The following is a 16,848-nucleotide window of genomic DNA, read 5'->3' on the forward strand; positions in this document are numbered from 1 at the left end:
GTTCAAATCTGGCCTCAGACACTTAACACTTACTAGCTGTGTGACCTTGGGCAAGTCACTTAACCCCAACTGCCTCACTAAAAACAAAAACAAAAACAAAACATAGATAAGAAGACATCACTAGGCTTTCCCAGATTATCAGTGGTCCATGATACCAAACAGGTTAAAAAAAAACAGTCTGTTGAGATAGTTCACTCTTTCTGACCAAATGGACAGAATCAGGAGGAATGAATAAATATGGAATAATGAACAAGGAAAACATTACCTGATGAGCCAGATTAAGTCTGGCAGTTCATGGGACGATATGCCACAATCATATTACCTTCACACTTTGATGTACAGTATATAAATAACATTTTAAAATTAGTTATATAAGATGAATCCTGAAACTAAAGTCTTGTGTCAAATAGATTTTAATGTCTAATAACAAGTGCTGACTTTCCAGAAGCCAGTACAAGGCACCTTAAATGGAAAGGCAGGCTAGAACATGGAATGAGCTCCTGGGTTCTTGTCTCACCTCTGTCTTGGACCCCTCACTTTACCTTTCTAGGTCTAATTCTGCTTTGTAAAATGAGAGGGTTGGACAAGATGACCTCTGAGGTCCACTCTAAAGGTCTGTGCTTCTGTATGTGATTTAAATTAATTGATCATTTCTGGAATTTTTCTTAAAATAGACACTAGTTATGTAACAGGAAAAAAATTAAAATACTTTATTAATTTTTTTAAAAAAGAAAAAAAACACTTTTATATCCAAAAAAAAAATGGACACTAGTTAAATTAACCTTAATAAATTTTTGACAAAATTATAAGAAATATATGGAATATGCAAGGTCCTCTAGCTCTGGAAGCTAACAAATGTAGGTTCATTGCTGTATAAAGGAGTTATACGTAGGTTCACTGTGTTAATAATACCTATGTTCACTCATGGCTTTAAACATGGTCTTATGCTAATATAACAAGTGACAAAACTGGGGAGGGAAGGAGCAATTCTTTTGTCTTTCACACATGTCATGGAAGAAAGGATATGAGTTTGCCCACATTTTATATTGTATTTATACATGCACATACACAGAGAGTAGAATTTTACATTGTAGTTTACCAACATTTTTATAGTTTAAGATGTTTAAACTTTTGGATTCTAAAACCTTTGAAATTCTAAAAGACTGTCCACGTGTTAACACTTGGTTATGTACTGTTGGTGTGTATAGTTTAAAGGAAAGAGCAGCAGCCTAGGATCCCTAAGATGAAGAGCTATAAGGTGGGTGTGTCTGCCCCACCTACATCACAGAGCTCTGAAATTAAATAAGATTTATGTGTAGGAAAGCATTGTGTTAACTTTAAAATATTATACGCATACAGTTTGTCAAATAGTGGTTTTACAAATTCCATACACTAGTGTGATTTGAATTACAAGTCGTCCCCTTTGTTTATATGAGCAGTATCAGCACTAAAATAAATGTAATTGTGGAGTGGTGAAGAAACTCTAGCAAGGGGTGTGGAATGACCACAGGCATTCTTTCTTATATATAGACTTAATAACTGCAAAGTATTTCATACACACTATCTCATTTGCCCTCCACAAGAAACCCTGTGAGGTAGGTAGTAGAAATATTTTCATTTTAAAAATTAAGAACCGGGGCAGCTAGGTGGCACAGTGGATAGAGCACTGGCCCTGGATTCAGGAGGACCTGAGTTCAAATCCAGCCTCAGACACTTGACACTTACTAGCTGTGTGACCCTGGGCAAGTCACTTAACCCCCATTGCCGGGGGGGGGGGGGGGGGGGATGAGGAACCTGAATCTCAAAGAGATAACTCATCCAAGATCCCACAGGTAGTTAAACCCAGAACGGGGACAAAAACCCAAGTCTTTTGACTCCAAGGCTAGAAAATTGGTTTCTTTTTTTAAAAAAATTTTGATTCCTGGCTCTTTCCAGTATGCCATATTGCCTTAGTGATACCTCAGACACTTCCCATCACAATCTTCCCCACCCCCATCCCTTTTCCTGTGTTGAAGATAGCCATTCAGGTGGAAACAGTGACAAAGGGGCTCTTTCCATCCTGAGTTAACATCCATGATGTATCCTAAAATCATGGAATATAGAGAGGGAAGAGACCCTAGGAGCCATCTAGCTCAACCTCCTCATTTTATAGATGAGGAAACTGAGGCCCAGGGGTTTCAAGTGATTTGCCCCAAACAACACAGTTACACACAAAGGTGGGATTTGTGCCAAGGTCCTTTGACTCCAAAACCCAGTTTTCTTAGCACTTTACTCTCCTGCCTCTTGTGCTTAGACTTAAAACTAGGCCTCCTCTAGTAGCTACAAATCTTGCATTTACCCCACCCTACCACCCTGCCCACAGTCCAAACCCACGGCCTAGAAGATAAACTCCTAGTGTCCCCGAACCACCTTAAAGTTCTGGAATCTGGGGGGGAGTTGTATCACACTATTCCAGAGACTGTAAAGTAATTGTTTCTGTCCCTTAGATTCCCACATGAGCAAGGAAAAGCAGGAACACCATACATCTTCCATGGCATACCATGAAAGAGAAGAGAACACACTTTAGCTCAATAATCCTTTGACATTGAATTCTCCCCTTTTAGTGCAATCATAAGAACTTAAGAGGAAGTGTCACAAGCAACTTTCTTAAACTTGGGATCTTGGAGACCAGGTCCTGAGCTACATAGGACAAGGAAACCCTATGCTAATGAAATCACAGGTCTAGTCTTTAAAAATAAAATAAAAACAAGGACTTCAAGGGTTTCTTTTTGCATTTACTCAGAGTTACAGGGTTGAGTCCTGGTCTTGTTCCAGGAAGGGGTCTTTGGGACAAAAGAGATTTTAAACACATGTTAAATAGTTTCACTTACATCTCTTTTTCCTTTTCATGACTTTTGACACTATCCTAACTTCAAGATGCTATGTGAGGAACATTAATTCATTGTGTTTTGTGAAACTATGTTTTGGGCATCAGTCTCTCCCTGTGGTAGAATAAGAATAACCCCCGCCAGGGCTATGTAGGAATAATGACTGACCACATTGATACCCCTTCAAGAGAAAAATAGGTGAGGCAACAATAGGGAATTCTTATTCCTCGGAAGAATTAACTAGCCCTAACATTAGAATTTTGCATTTTGTTCTAGGTTCATGAAAAAGATGTAATTGGCATCGCTCACCATCCCCATCAGAATCTGATTGCTACCTACAGTGAAGATGGGCTTTTAAAGCTCTGGAAACCCTAATTTTATCATTTTATTTCTACTAGACTGAGGATGTGCAACTTATATGAAGAGACATTTATGTGTTGCTTTTTTTGCTTTTTATTTTTTAAGGGGGAAAATTGCCTAAATGTGCTACATGAGTAATTTTTGTTAAATTTCTCATTTAAGTAAAAGTTACCCTCTCTTTGTATATTTTTTAAAATATTAGCTGATCTGCTTCTAAAAAAAGCGGGCACTTAGTGGATAGTATGTTTTCAGTAATCCTGTACCTGAAGAGTGAAACGATGTCATTTCTATAACAGGTTCCACTCCTTTTGATTATTTGTAATGCTAGTTAATATGTACTTTCCAAACTGAAACTTGTAAATAATGAGTGAGCTCCAATTTTCCATCACTGTTAATTAACCATTTTCAGTTTCATTGTTTCTTTAAGATACTTTGATAGAATAAATTTTACCACCTGCATAGGAACACTTTTGATGTGAACATTTCTCAGAAAATAATATTGGTGGTTCTGATAAATGCGTCCTTTGGACTTAGAGAAGTATCTGTAGGTTTCTGTGACATCTCCAATGACAAATAATAGATGACCTTTTTAAGACATTAAAGTTTGCAAATTTCTTATATGCGTTGTCCCCACACGTGAGAAAACTGATACTTAGAAAGTGACTTGTCCCTGGTCACACAACCAGGATCAGAAGCGAATTTAGAACCCACACCTTCCTGATTCTAGTTTCAGAATGTTTTATCTATTCTACCACAGGCTATGGTTATACAAATTTGGTTGATGGAATCATAAGAGATAGGGATTGTGATTTCATAGGTAGAACTTCTAATCAGAAAACTCCTTCTACCAATCTACATCATCACCTTTTCTACATCATAAATCTTCGAAAGTTAACTAGAGCACTGAGAGGTAAGGGAATGCTTTATGACTCCCATGTATTTCTCAGATCCGTTTATACTCCCATCTTCCTCTCACTATTCGGTATTCCTTTTCATGGCTTTCTAAAAACCAACACTGGAGCCATCACCTCAGGCCTGTGGAGACAGAAAACTAAGCCAAGCAGTGTGGAAGGAGAGGCCCCAGGAGGAGGAGCCCGGATGAGAAGAGATGCTCTAAAACAGAGATGTCAAACTCAGATAGAAACAGGGCCTGAGGGACAGCTAGGTGGCGAAGTGAATGGAGTGCTGGCCCTGGATTCAGGAGGACCTGAGTTCAGGTCCAGTCTCAGACACTTGACCCGTGCTAGCTGTGTGACCCTGGGCAAGTCACTTGGCCGTCATTGCCCTGCAAAAAAAAACAACAGGCCACCAAACCATATGTGAGATCCCTGTAAGCCACATATTGTCTAAGAAAACCACATAGTAACATGTTTGTTTTATTTGATTTTTATTTATCTTGTTAAATATTTCCCAAATACTTTTTTTTTTTTTAGTGAGGCAATTGGGGTTAAGTGACTTGCCTGAGGTCACACAGCTAGTAAGTGTTAAGTGTCAGGCTGGATTTGAAGTCAGATCCTCCCGACTCCAGGGCCAGTGCTCTATCCACTGTGCCACCTAGCTGCCCACCCAATTACATTTTAATCTTGTTTGGGCTATACTCTGGAGTGTTGTGAGCCACATGCAGCCCAAGGGCTGCGTATTTGACACCTCTGCTCTAAACTAATTGTCAAAGATTCCAGAATTCTGAACAAGGGAAAGAGGGTCCCAGCCCAACCATTTTGCTACTGGGCTTCCTGATTTTGTTCATTTGTAGTGAGAAGTATATCCTAACCTAAAGGAACACTTTTTCCCCCCTCAACTTCCCCAGTTTAAAAGAATCCTATACCTCTTACAAGTGAAGGTTAAGTGTCTCAGGGCTCTCTACCTGTGCTCTCTGCTAGATCCTTCCACCTGTGACCCAGTGCTTTATGAAGTTCCATTTCTAGGGAATGCAGCAAACTCCCAGTCCCCATAGTGAAGCTGTTGCATTAATCCCTGACATTTTTTTTTTATCCCTGACAACAAGCCTCCTGGGAAACATCTTTGTGTTGTAAAAGTTCTGGGTTACTGAAAAGGCAAAAATGTGTGTGAGTAGGCCATAACATTGCCCAAAAGAAGTATGCATTAGAATCCACATAAAAGATGTCATCAGAAGATCTAAAAAGAAAGCTAGATGCGGAGTGAGAACAAAGACTAGCCTACCGTCTGCTCCACTGATACCCACACAATGTCAAAATCTAGACTGTAGCTTCTTAAACTGGATCACAACCCCATCTGGGGTCATGTAACTGAATGTGGGGGTGGTGAAAATTTTGGCAACAGTAAAAGGTTATGTATACCTATTTTTTACATACACCTGAGGTCACATGAAAATTTCAGGCAAAAAGGGGTCACGAGTAGGAAAAGTTTAAGAAAACCTGATCTAGAGAAATCTCGGACTTCTAAGAGCGAAGTCACTGGATGAAAAAGTTGAAGATGAATTACCATCTGTTCCACTAGGGGGAGTGCCCACCATTAAGATCACATCCTATGACATGAAAGATTAGAAGTATGTTCAAATTTTTTGGTTTTTTTCCTTTATCTTATTTGGGGTTTTTTTATCATTGGGAATCATAAAAGTGCTAGACTTTTTTGATTTTATGGTTTTCCACACCCCCAAATAAGGGAAATGCCCTTTTTTCATCTTTCTGTTAACTCCTCAAGACCTTTCAGCCTTCCTCTCAGACACAAATGACTCTCCGCCTAAAGGTTTTATTTGATCCTACCAACCAGACAGACAAAAACATACTTAAGTATGTTATTCCTCAGAATCCATTAGAGTTTTCAGTTAAAGTTTTCTCTGAAAGAGCAATAAGCCCTGTCCCAAAGATAGTGAAGAGTGCTCCTAAGAAGAGTAATGGTATCTTCTATCCAAAACCGTCCAATGTGTCCCCATACTAAAACATTTGAAAGTTAAGCAGTGATCTCTAGTATACATTATTTCTTGACATCATACAATTGGTCCAATCTAAGACATAGTCAAAACTAGGATTTAGGGAAAATACGAGGAAGCTTTACAAATCTATAAAGAGGCCCACAGCAATTGATATGAAACCATAATTTTTTAAATTAAAAAGTATTTTATTATTTTCCAGTTACATGTAAGGATAGTTTTCAACATTGTGTTTTCATAGGATTTTTAGTTCCAAATTTTTTCCCACCCTCCTTCCCCCAGACAGAAAGCAATCCAGTATAGGTTATGTAGGTATAATTACATTAAACATATTTCTGCATTAGTCATATAGTGAAAGAAGAATCAGAGCACAAGGGAAAAACCTCAAAAAAGAAGGGGGAGAAAAAAAAAACAGCCCCAAAGTAGAAACAGTATGGTTCAATTTGCATTCAGAATCCACAGTTCTTTTTTCTGGATGTTGAGAACATTTTCTATCATGAGTGATATGAAACCATCATTTTAATCCAACACCTTTAACCCAATCATCACATGGATATAGCCATGATCTTGTACAATACATATAGTCCTGAGACAAAGCCATCTAGTGATTTGTAATCCTTGGGATCACATCGTTTTCCCAATAGAAATTATTGGCATTTAGTGGGGTTTTTTCATCCACAAAGCACTTCACATGTTACCTCATTTTATCTTCACAACCTAAGTCTATAGAACAATATCCCATTTTACAGATGATGAAACTGGAGCTCAGATATTTAGGTAGTTTGCCAAGGATTACACAGCTAGTAAACTTAAGAGCCAGGACACAAATAAGGTATTCTTTGAGTCCAAATCCAATATTTCCACTTAACCTCTGTATTTCCATTCCAGTGAGAAAATGGCCTTAAGGTATTGCCCTTTGTACCGTGGGTTTCTATTTCTTTAGGTATGTTTGGGGCCTTCTGAAATGCTAGTTTTGTCTATGCAATAGCCCGCTAATGATACAGAGAAGCTGCATGTGCTGGGAGGTGAAGGTCTGTGAGCCAGAACAAGGTAAGAAGCTTGTTCAAGTGAGGAGGCTTACACTGAGACACAGCCTTGTTTGAGAGGAGAGAGGCTCAGCACAGGACTTTGAACCGAGTGCCTAGAAGTAGAACCAGTTTTGGTTTTGTACTTTGAAATTATGGAGTAAGAGTGAACAGAAGAGTTGGACACTGGAGAGAGAATACAGAGGGGCAGTTGGCCAGGGCTGATACTGGACTCAACTAGGCTCCACACTGGCAATCAATGTCTTCACCTACCTAGACAGACAGAACACAACCCTATTTGTCTCATTTTCCTCATGTGTAAAATGAGCTGGAGAAGGAAATGGCAAAAACCACTAAAGTGTCTGTCAAGAAAACCCCAAATGGGGTCACAAAGAATTGAACATGACTGAAACTACTGAACAAGAGACAAAACAATATAAGCAATAACTATGATAACCTAAAGGGGAAGAACAACCACAAAATAATCAAAAGCAAATGTTGCAAAACTACAAAGAACAAACATGACTCCAAAGAGATGTTAGAAGACCCCTTCCACCTCACTCCTTTGCAGAGGTGAGAAGTCCATAAGTGTGGCACAATGCACATTATTTTCAGACTTTTTTGTGTAATGATCAGTTATGCTGATTACTTTTCCTTCTTTTTAAAAAAAATCTTATGTAAAAAAAAAATCTCTCTGAGAGGTAGAATTTTCACTGAGACTTTAGGAAGCCATGGAAGCTAGAAGTCAGGAGGCAACTAGGTGGCACAGTAGATAGAGCAATGGCCCTGGATTCAGGAGGACCTGAGTTCAAATCCTACCTCAGGCACTTGACACTTACTAGCTGTGTGACCCTGGGCAAGTCACTTAACCCTCATTGCTCAGCAAAAACAAAACAAAACAAAAAAGAAGCTAGGAGGCAAAGGTGAAGAGGAAGAGCATGCCAAGAATGTGGGGCAGCCAATGAAAACTCTCAGACTTGGGCTGTCAGGTTGGAGGCACAGCAAGAAGGCTGGTGTCACCAGATCACACAGTACATGTAGGGAAGTATGGTGTAAAAAGACTGGAAAGGTAGGAAGGGACCCTGTTATAAAGGGCTTTAAAAACCAGCAAGAGTACCTTATATAGGGGGCAGCTAGGTGGCACAGTGGATAAAGCACCAGCCCTGGATTCAGGAGGACCTGAGTTCAAACCCAGCCACATACACTTGACACTTACTAGCTATGTGACCCTGGGCAAGTCACTTAACCCCCATTGTCCCATAAAAAAGTTTGTGTTTTTTTTTAAAGAGTACTTTATATGTCACATGTATAACATATCAGATTGCTTTCCATCTTGGGGAGGAGGGAGGGAAGGGATGGTGGGAGAAAATTTAGAACTAAAAATCCTATGAAAACAAATGTTGAAAACTATCCTTTTATGCAACTGTAAAATAATAAAATACTTTTATTTATTAAAACAAAATAAATGGGCAGCTAGGTGGCACAGTGGATAGAGCACAGGCCCTGGAGTCAGGAGGACATGAGTTCAAATCTAGCCTCAGACACTTAACACTTACTAGCTGTGTGACCCTGGGCAAGTCACTTAACCCCAATTGCCTAAAAAAACAAAACAAAAAAAACAAAAAAGAGCACTTTATATGTGATCTTGGAAGTAATGGAGCCATTGGAGTTTATTGAATAGAGAAGGTGATATAATCAGCCCCCATGCTTTAGGATGATCGATTTGACAGCAGAATAGAGGGTAGATTAGTGGAGGAAGAAATCCGAGGTTAGGGAAACCAAGCAGAAGGCTATTTCAACAGTCTAGACATGAGGTATTATGAAGGTAGAAATGACAATATATACAATGACCATAACAATGAAAATGAGGACAATATGAAAAAGCAGCAAAATTCAGGTAAATACAATGAATATCACTGGCTTCAAATTATGGATGTTAAATCACATATCCTTCCTCTTGGCTAACAAATTACGAACTAAAAGAAAAAAGTTCCACATACTATCAGTCACAATCACTCTTATCATGTGTTTTAACTGTTTTATGGGAAGGTACAGGATGAACGGTATTTGTTGGGAAGTGACAATAAAAATGATTTTTACAAGATATCCCACTTTTAGCAGATTTCGATTATATTGGCTCTGTGTCAGAGGCATTTGTTTCTGTTCTATGTTGTTTGCCCTCCTGGGCTTCAGATGCTGGAGTTCAAGTCATGATGACCTTGCAGCCAGGGCAGCAGGCTGGTTGGTGCTGCCTGCCAGCCCACCTGGCATAAAAGCCCCAAGAAGCCAGAGTGCCTGGGAAACAAGCCTGAGAGGTGGTTCGGATTTGGAATTGGGATGGCTCTATGGGAACCAAGATAAACTATGAGCCTAATCAATCACCCAACCCTCTCCCTAGAACCTGAGGTGGTACAAAGGGAGAAGGGGATTATACCTCCCAAGTGTTGGCAGAATTAATTTGTATATTCATGATTATGCCTTTTGAAGGAAATATTCCTAGGTTGTGTGATTTCCTAGGAGACAGCGGTATAACCTCACAACTACACAGCAGCAATGAAGAGGGAAGTCACAAGGGTGAAGTAGGATGAATTTCTCCTGAATCACACTTTATTCTCCGCAGAGAGGAGAGGGAGTGCTGGGCTGGAATTATGTCTATTTGTACCACCGCCACCATGCCCCGCAAAGAAATATTCCTGATCTAGAGGGAAATTATTTTTAGATTCAAGCCATTCTCTTGATGATTATCCCTTAACCAGGGAAGGCATGCTTGAAGCTATATCTGAAGTCTTAACTCCCTTCCCACAAAAGGCCAGTTACAGAAAGACCACACACAGAGAATATCACACATAGAAAATAGCAAATAAACCTATTTATCCAAACTGATAGTAAGTAGAAGCCAAAGTAGTTATTTTGTTTGGTTGGTTGGTTTTTTGGTGAGGCAATTGGGGTTAAGTGACTTGCCTAGGGTCACACAGCTAGTAAGTGTAAAGTGTCTGAGTTCAGATTTGAACTCGGATCCTCCTCAATCCAGGGCTGGTGCTCTATCCACTGCGCCACCTAGCTGCCCCCTAGGTATCATATTCTTAACCAGTTTTATTCACTTCCCAAACCTACTTGCCCCTTTTGAAGTTCCTACCTTAAACTAAAAATGCCACACGGGCCCCCAAACTCTTCAGTTTCTTAACTAGACCTTCATAATCCCTAGCATTGCTTCCTAGGCTCCATCTGTGCTATCATTTGTTCCCACATGAATCACTAAAGAGAGCTAGAAGCTGTAAGGTTTAATGTTTCATAGGATACTCTTCATCACATTCTGGAGACATGACCCAAGGCAAACAGACAGCCGGGCTCCCTATTAACCATGTATTTGCCTTGGTTTTCTTCAGCAGGGATTCACCAACCATCACTACTTGTCTCCTCCTCCTTCATTCTTTACTTTTGGTGGCATTTGTGAAAACATGTTGTCAGTCTCCCTTGGAATCCAAGAAACTGATTCCTCTACAAAAGGTCTAGCTTTACCCACTGTAAGGAATTTCACAACTATTAATAATAGCTAACAGACTGTTCAAGAGAGACTGCTGGCCTCTGACCATAGCTCCAAGTAGGTAGCACTGCTTCAGCCTAAGTTGGAGCCAGTAACCACTAGTATAGTTGGGTAGACTTGAAGATATGGAAGCTGTTGATGAACTTGAAGCAGATCATGGGCTTTCATGAACCAGGAAGTGCTGAGAAAGAAAACACAGAATTAAATCAGTGTGACACTGATAAACTGAATTTCCTCCCTGTTCTTTTCATTTCAAAGGGAGGAACAAGAACAGTGGACCATCAAGGAGGCCATACAAAGGAACCAACTGGTAGACAAAAAGGATTTTCAAACCACTTGAGAGCAGTAATGACAGTAATCTTAAACTTAAGCTTTGAAAATGAGGGGAATTTCTTTTTAAATCATAAGAGTATTTTATTATTTTCCAGTTACATGTAATGATAGTTTTCCAACATTTGTTTTCATAAGATGTTTAGTTCCAAATTTCTCTCCCTCCCCTCTTCCCAAGACAGAAAGCAATCAGATATAGGTTATATATGTATGATCACATTAAACATATTTCTGCATTACTCATGTTGTGGAAGAAAAATCAGAACAAAAGGGAAAAACTTCAAAAAAGAAAAAACAGAAGTAGAAATAGTATGGTTCAATGTGCAGTCAGATTCCACAGTCTTTTTTTCTGGATGTGGAGAACATTTTCCATCATGAGTTCTTCAGAATTGTCTTGGATCATTGTATTGCTAAGAGCTAAGTCTATCACAGTTGATCATCACACAATGTTGCTGTTACTGTGTACAATGTCCACCTGGTTCTGCTCACTTCACTCAGAATCAGTCCACTTAAGTCTTCCCAGGTTTTTTTCTGAAATCTGCCTGCTTATCATTTCTTACAGCACAATAGTATTCCATTACATGTATTTACCTGATACAAATGATACCACAACTTATCCAGTCATTCCCCAATTGATGGGTATTCCCTTGATTTCAAATTCTTTGCTGTCACAAAAAGAGCTGCTATGGAAATATGTTTAATGTGATTGTACATATATAACCTATACCAGATTACTTGCTGTCTTGGGGAAGGGGGAGAAAAATTTGAAACTAGAAATCTTATAAAAACAAATGTTGAAAATTATCTCTACATGTAACTGGAAAATAATAAAATACTTTTATGGAAAAAAGTAAAGTACATCTAAAAAAAAGCTGCTATAAATATTTTTATCCATATGGGTCCTTTTCCCTTTTTTATAATCTCATTGGGATACAGACCTAGTAGTGGTATTACTGGGTCAGAGGGTATGCCTTGTGGGCATAGTTCCAAATTGCTCTCCAGAATGATTAGATCAGTTCACAACTCTACCAACAATGCATTGGGGGGGGGGGCAGCTAGGTGGCGCAGTGGATAAAGCACTGGCCCTGGATTCAGGAATACCTGAGTTCAAATCCGGCCTCAGACACTTGACACTTACTAGCTGTGTGACCCTGGGCAAGTCACTTAACCCCCATTGCCCCACAAAAAAAAAAAAAAACAACAAAAAAACAATGCATTAGGGTTCCAATTTTTCTTCAGCTTCTCCAACATTTATTATTTTCCTTTCTTATCATATTAGCCAATCTGATAGGTGTGAGGTGGTACCTCAGAGTTGTTTAATTTGCATTTCTCTCATCAATAGTGATTTAGAGCATTTTTTTTTTGCATGGCAATAGATAGCTTTGATTTTTTTCACCTGAAAACTGCCTGTTCATATTCTTTGACCATTTCTCAATTGGGGAATGACTTGCATTATTATAAATTTTATTTAGTTTCTGATATGTTTTTGAAATGAGACCTTTATCAGAAACACTGGCTATAAAAATTATTTCCCAGATTTCTGCTTCCCTTCTAATTTTGGTTGCATTGCTTCTGTTTGTACAAAACTTTTTAATTTAATGTAATCAGAATCATCCATTTTGCATTTCATAATATTCTCTACCTCTTGTTTGGTCATAAATTGTTCTCCTCTCCATAGAGCTGAGAGGTAAACTACTCCTTCCTCTCCTAATTTACCTATGGTATCACCTCTTATGTCTAAATCATGTACCTTTTTTTTTTTTTTTTGGCAGGGCAATGAGGGTTAAGTGACTTGCCCAGGGTCACAGAGTCAGTAAGTGCCAAGTGTCTGAGGCTGGATTTGAACTCAGGTCCTCCTGAATCCAGGGCCGGTGCTTTATCCATTGTACCACCTAGCTGCCCCCCAATCATGTACCCATTTTGACCTTATTTTAGCACACCGTGTAAGATGTTGGTCTGTGCCTTGTTTCTGCCATACTCTCTTCCAGTTTTCCCAGCAGCTTTTGTCAAATATTGCGTTCCTATCCCAGAAGCTGGAGTCTTTGGGTTTATCAATCAGTAGATTATCATAGTCATTTACTACTGTCTCTTTTGCCTAACCTATTCCATTGATCCACCACTCTATTTCTTAGCCAGTACCAAATAGTTTTGATGACTGTCGCTTTATAGTATAGCTTCAAATTTGATACAGCTAGCTCACCTTCCTATGAATTTTTTCCATTAGTATTCTTGACCTTTTGTTCTTCTGGATGAATTTTGTTATTTTTTCTAGCTCTATAAAATAATTTTTAGGTAGTCTGATTGGTATGGCACTGAATAAGTAAATTAATTTAGGTAGAATTGTCATTTTTATTACATTAACTTGGCCTATCCATGAGCAATTGATATTTTTCCAGTTATTTAGATCTGGTTTTATTTGTGTGAAGTGTTTTATAATTGTGTTCAGAGTTCCTGGGTTTGTCTTGGCAGGTAAACTACCAAGTATTATATATTGCCTACAGTTACTTTAAATGGACTTTCTTTTTCTATCTCTTGCTGCTGAGCTTTGTTGGTCATGTATAGAAATTCTGATGACTTATGTGGATTTATTTTATATCCTGCAATTTTGCTGAAGTTGCTAATTGTTTCAAGTAGTTTTTTAGTTGATTCTCTAGGATTCTCTAAGTATCCCATCATATCATGTGCAAAGAGTGATAGTTTTGTTTCCTTCTTGCCTATTCTAATTCCTTTAATTCCTTTTTCTTCTCTTATTGCTAAAGCTAACATTTCTAGGACAATATTGAATAATAGAGGTGATGATGGACATCCCTGTTTCACCCCTGATCTTACTGGGAATGTTTCTAACTTAGCCCCATTACATATAATGTTTGCTGATGGTTTTAGGTAGATACTTGTAAGGGCCAAATTTAATATGGGGGAATGAATTAATTGAGCAGCTCACCATAATATTGGGGTAAGGAAGGAGATTAACAGCCTCTTTCAGAAAAAACAAAACAGGGTTTATTGATGGGAACAAATTTAAAACACAAAGTATTATTTTAAGGAAAGCTCCATTTGTTCCTATGCTCTCTAGTGTTTTGTTTTTGTGGGGCAATGAGAGTTGTGACTTTACAAGGGTCACACAACTAGTAAGTGACAAGTGTCTGAGGCCGGGTTTGAACTCAGGTCCTCCTGAATGCAGGGCTGGTTCTTTATCCACTCTGCCACCTAGCTGCCCCCTCTCTAGTGTTTTTAATAGGAATAAGTGCTGTTATTTTGTCAAAAGCTTTCTCTGCATCTATTGAGATAATCATATAATTTGGGTTAGTTTTGTTATTGATGTGGTTGTGTTGATAGTTTTCCTAATGTTGAACCAGCCCTGTATTTCTGGTATAAATCCCACCTGGTTATAGTGTATTATCCTGGTGATGAATTTCTGTAATCTCCTTGCTAATATTTTATTTAAGATTTTTGCATCGATATTCATTAGGGAAACTGGTCTATAATTTTCTTTCTGCTTTGGCTCTGCCTGGTTTAGGTATCAACACCACATTTGTGTCATAAAAGGAATTTGCTACAACTCCACCTATTTTTCCAAATAATTTACATGGTACTGAAATTAATTAAGAGTTTGGTAGAATTCACTTGTAGGGTGCAGCTAGGTGGCACAGTAGATAAAGCACTGGCCCTGAATTCAGGAGGACCTGAATTAAAATCCAGCCTCAGACATGTGACATTTACTAGCTGTGTGACCCTGGTCAAATAACTTAACCCTCATTGCCCCACCAATAAAAAAAACAAACAAAAAAAACCCCTCACTTGTAAACTCATCTGGCCCTGGAGATTTTTTTCTTAGGGAGTTCATTAATGGCTTGTTCAATTTCTTTTTCTAAAATGGGCTTAAGGATTTTATTTCTTCTGTTAATCTGGGCAGTTTGTAGTTTTGTAAATATTCATCCATTTCATTTATGGTTGAATTTATTGACATACAATTGAGTAAATTATTTCCTAATTATCGCTTTAATTTCCACTACATTGGTGGTGGTCACCCCTTTCATTTTTGATAACTGGTAATTTGGCTTTCTTCTTTATTGATTTTTTCATAAAACCAGCTTAGTTTTATTAATGCTATAGTTTTCTTACTTTCAATTTTATTAATCTCTCCTTTGATTTTTCAAGATTTCTAATTTAGTATTTAAGTGGGGATTTTTAAATTGTTCTTTTTCTAGCTTTTTTACTTGCATGCCCAATTCATTGTTCTCCTCTTTATTTTATTCGTGCATTTATTTATTTGTTTGTTAGTTTATTTATTTATTTATATTTTTTACAGGGCAATGAGGGTTAAGTGAGTTGCCCAGGGTCACATAGCTAGTGTCAAGTGTTTGAGGCTGGATTTGAACTCAGGTCCTCCTGAATCCAGGGCCAGTGCTTTATCTATTGCACCACCTAGCCGCCCCATGCAAGCATTTATAGATACAAAATTTCCCCTAAGAACTGTTTTGGGGAGCAGCTACACTTAAGTTTCTGCCATACTGTTTTCCAGTTCTCCCAGCAGTTTTTGTGAAATAATAGTTGTTCCAAAAGCTTGGATCTTTGGGTTTATCATATATGAGACTACTATAGTCATCTACTATAGTGTAATTTTACTTATTCAGTTCCACTGATCTACCTCTATATTTCTTACCCAGTACCAGATTGTTTTGATAATTACAGCTTTATAATAGTTTGACATGTGGTACTGCTAGACCACTTGCTTTAATATTTTTTTCATTGATTCCCTTGATATATTTGAGCTTTTTTTTTTCCAGATGAATTTTATAATTTTTTTCTAGATCTAAAAAATACTTTTAATAGATTGGTATAACACTAAATAAATTTAGGGACTGCCTTACAAAAAAAACCAAAATGATTCAAAGGATTTGTAATTATGCTAAATGTCTGCCTCCTTTGACCTAGAGATCCTGCTATAGATTCCAAGGAAGTCAAAGACAAAAAAGAAGGTCCCATATATATCAAAAATTCATATTGGTATTTTTATACATTTTTGGAAATGAAAAAAGGGGCAGCTAGGTGGCACAGTGGATAAAGCACTGGCCCTCTATTGAGGAGGACCTAAGTTACAATCTGGCCTCAGAAACTTGACAATTACTAGCTGTGTGACCGGGCAAGTCACGCAACCCTCATTGCCTTGGAAAAAAAGAAAAAAGAAAAAAAATGAAAAAGATGCCCGAGAAGATGGGAGATACTAATCACAATACATAAAACTAATGGAAACAGTAAATACAAAGAAACAATAAACATGATGGCTTCAGAAGCATGGAGAACCTTATATAAACTGATAGACAAGTAAACAGAAACAGGAAAATAATGTCTACAATAATGTAAATGAAAAATAAAAAGCCCTGAAATTTAATGCTTTGTATACACCAATATACATCTGTATAATATCCACAATGTAGTGACCACAGTTGAAACAACAGATGAGAAAATATATTTCCCCTTTTAGCAGAATTTTGAGGACACACATGGGTGGAAGAATGTATCATCAGTTTCAGATGATGTGTTGATTAGTTTTGCCAAACTGCTTTTCCGCCTTTTTATTGGTTATTACAAGGTGTAGTTCTCTAGGTATGGGAGAAGACTAAATCTGGAAATGGTGTTATAAAGAGAGAAATAATTTTTTAAAAAACACAAAAGGTGGGGCAGCTAGGTGGCACAGTGGATAGAGCACTGGCCCTGGATTCAGGAAGACCTGAGTTCAAATCCAACCTCAAACACTTAACATTAGCTGTGTGACCCTGGGTAAGTCACTTAACCCCAATTGCCTCACCA

At 38.1% G+C, this 16,848-nt stretch overlaps 1 protein-coding gene across 1 annotated transcript in view; it reads left to right on the forward strand.

Annotated features, from left to right (window-relative positions):
- SMU1 (SMU1 DNA replication regulator and spliceosomal factor) overlaps positions 1-3,822 on the forward strand; it is a 35,699-nt gene extending 31,877 nt beyond the window's left edge. Inside the window, exon 12 of the mRNA XM_043977963.1 lies at positions 3,144-3,822. Coding sequence (XP_043833898.1) covers positions 3,144-3,242 — 99 coding nt within the window. The 3' untranslated portion in view covers positions 3,243-3,822. The remainder of the gene's footprint in view (positions 1-3,143) is intronic.
- Positions 3,823-16,848: the final 13,026 nt, after the last annotated feature.

This window comes from Dromiciops gliroides, chromosome 1, assembly GCF_019393635.1.
Source record: "Dromiciops gliroides isolate mDroGli1 chromosome 1, mDroGli1.pri, whole genome shotgun sequence".
NCBI classification, from domain to species: Eukaryota; Metazoa; Chordata; class Mammalia; order Microbiotheria; family Microbiotheriidae; genus Dromiciops; species Dromiciops gliroides.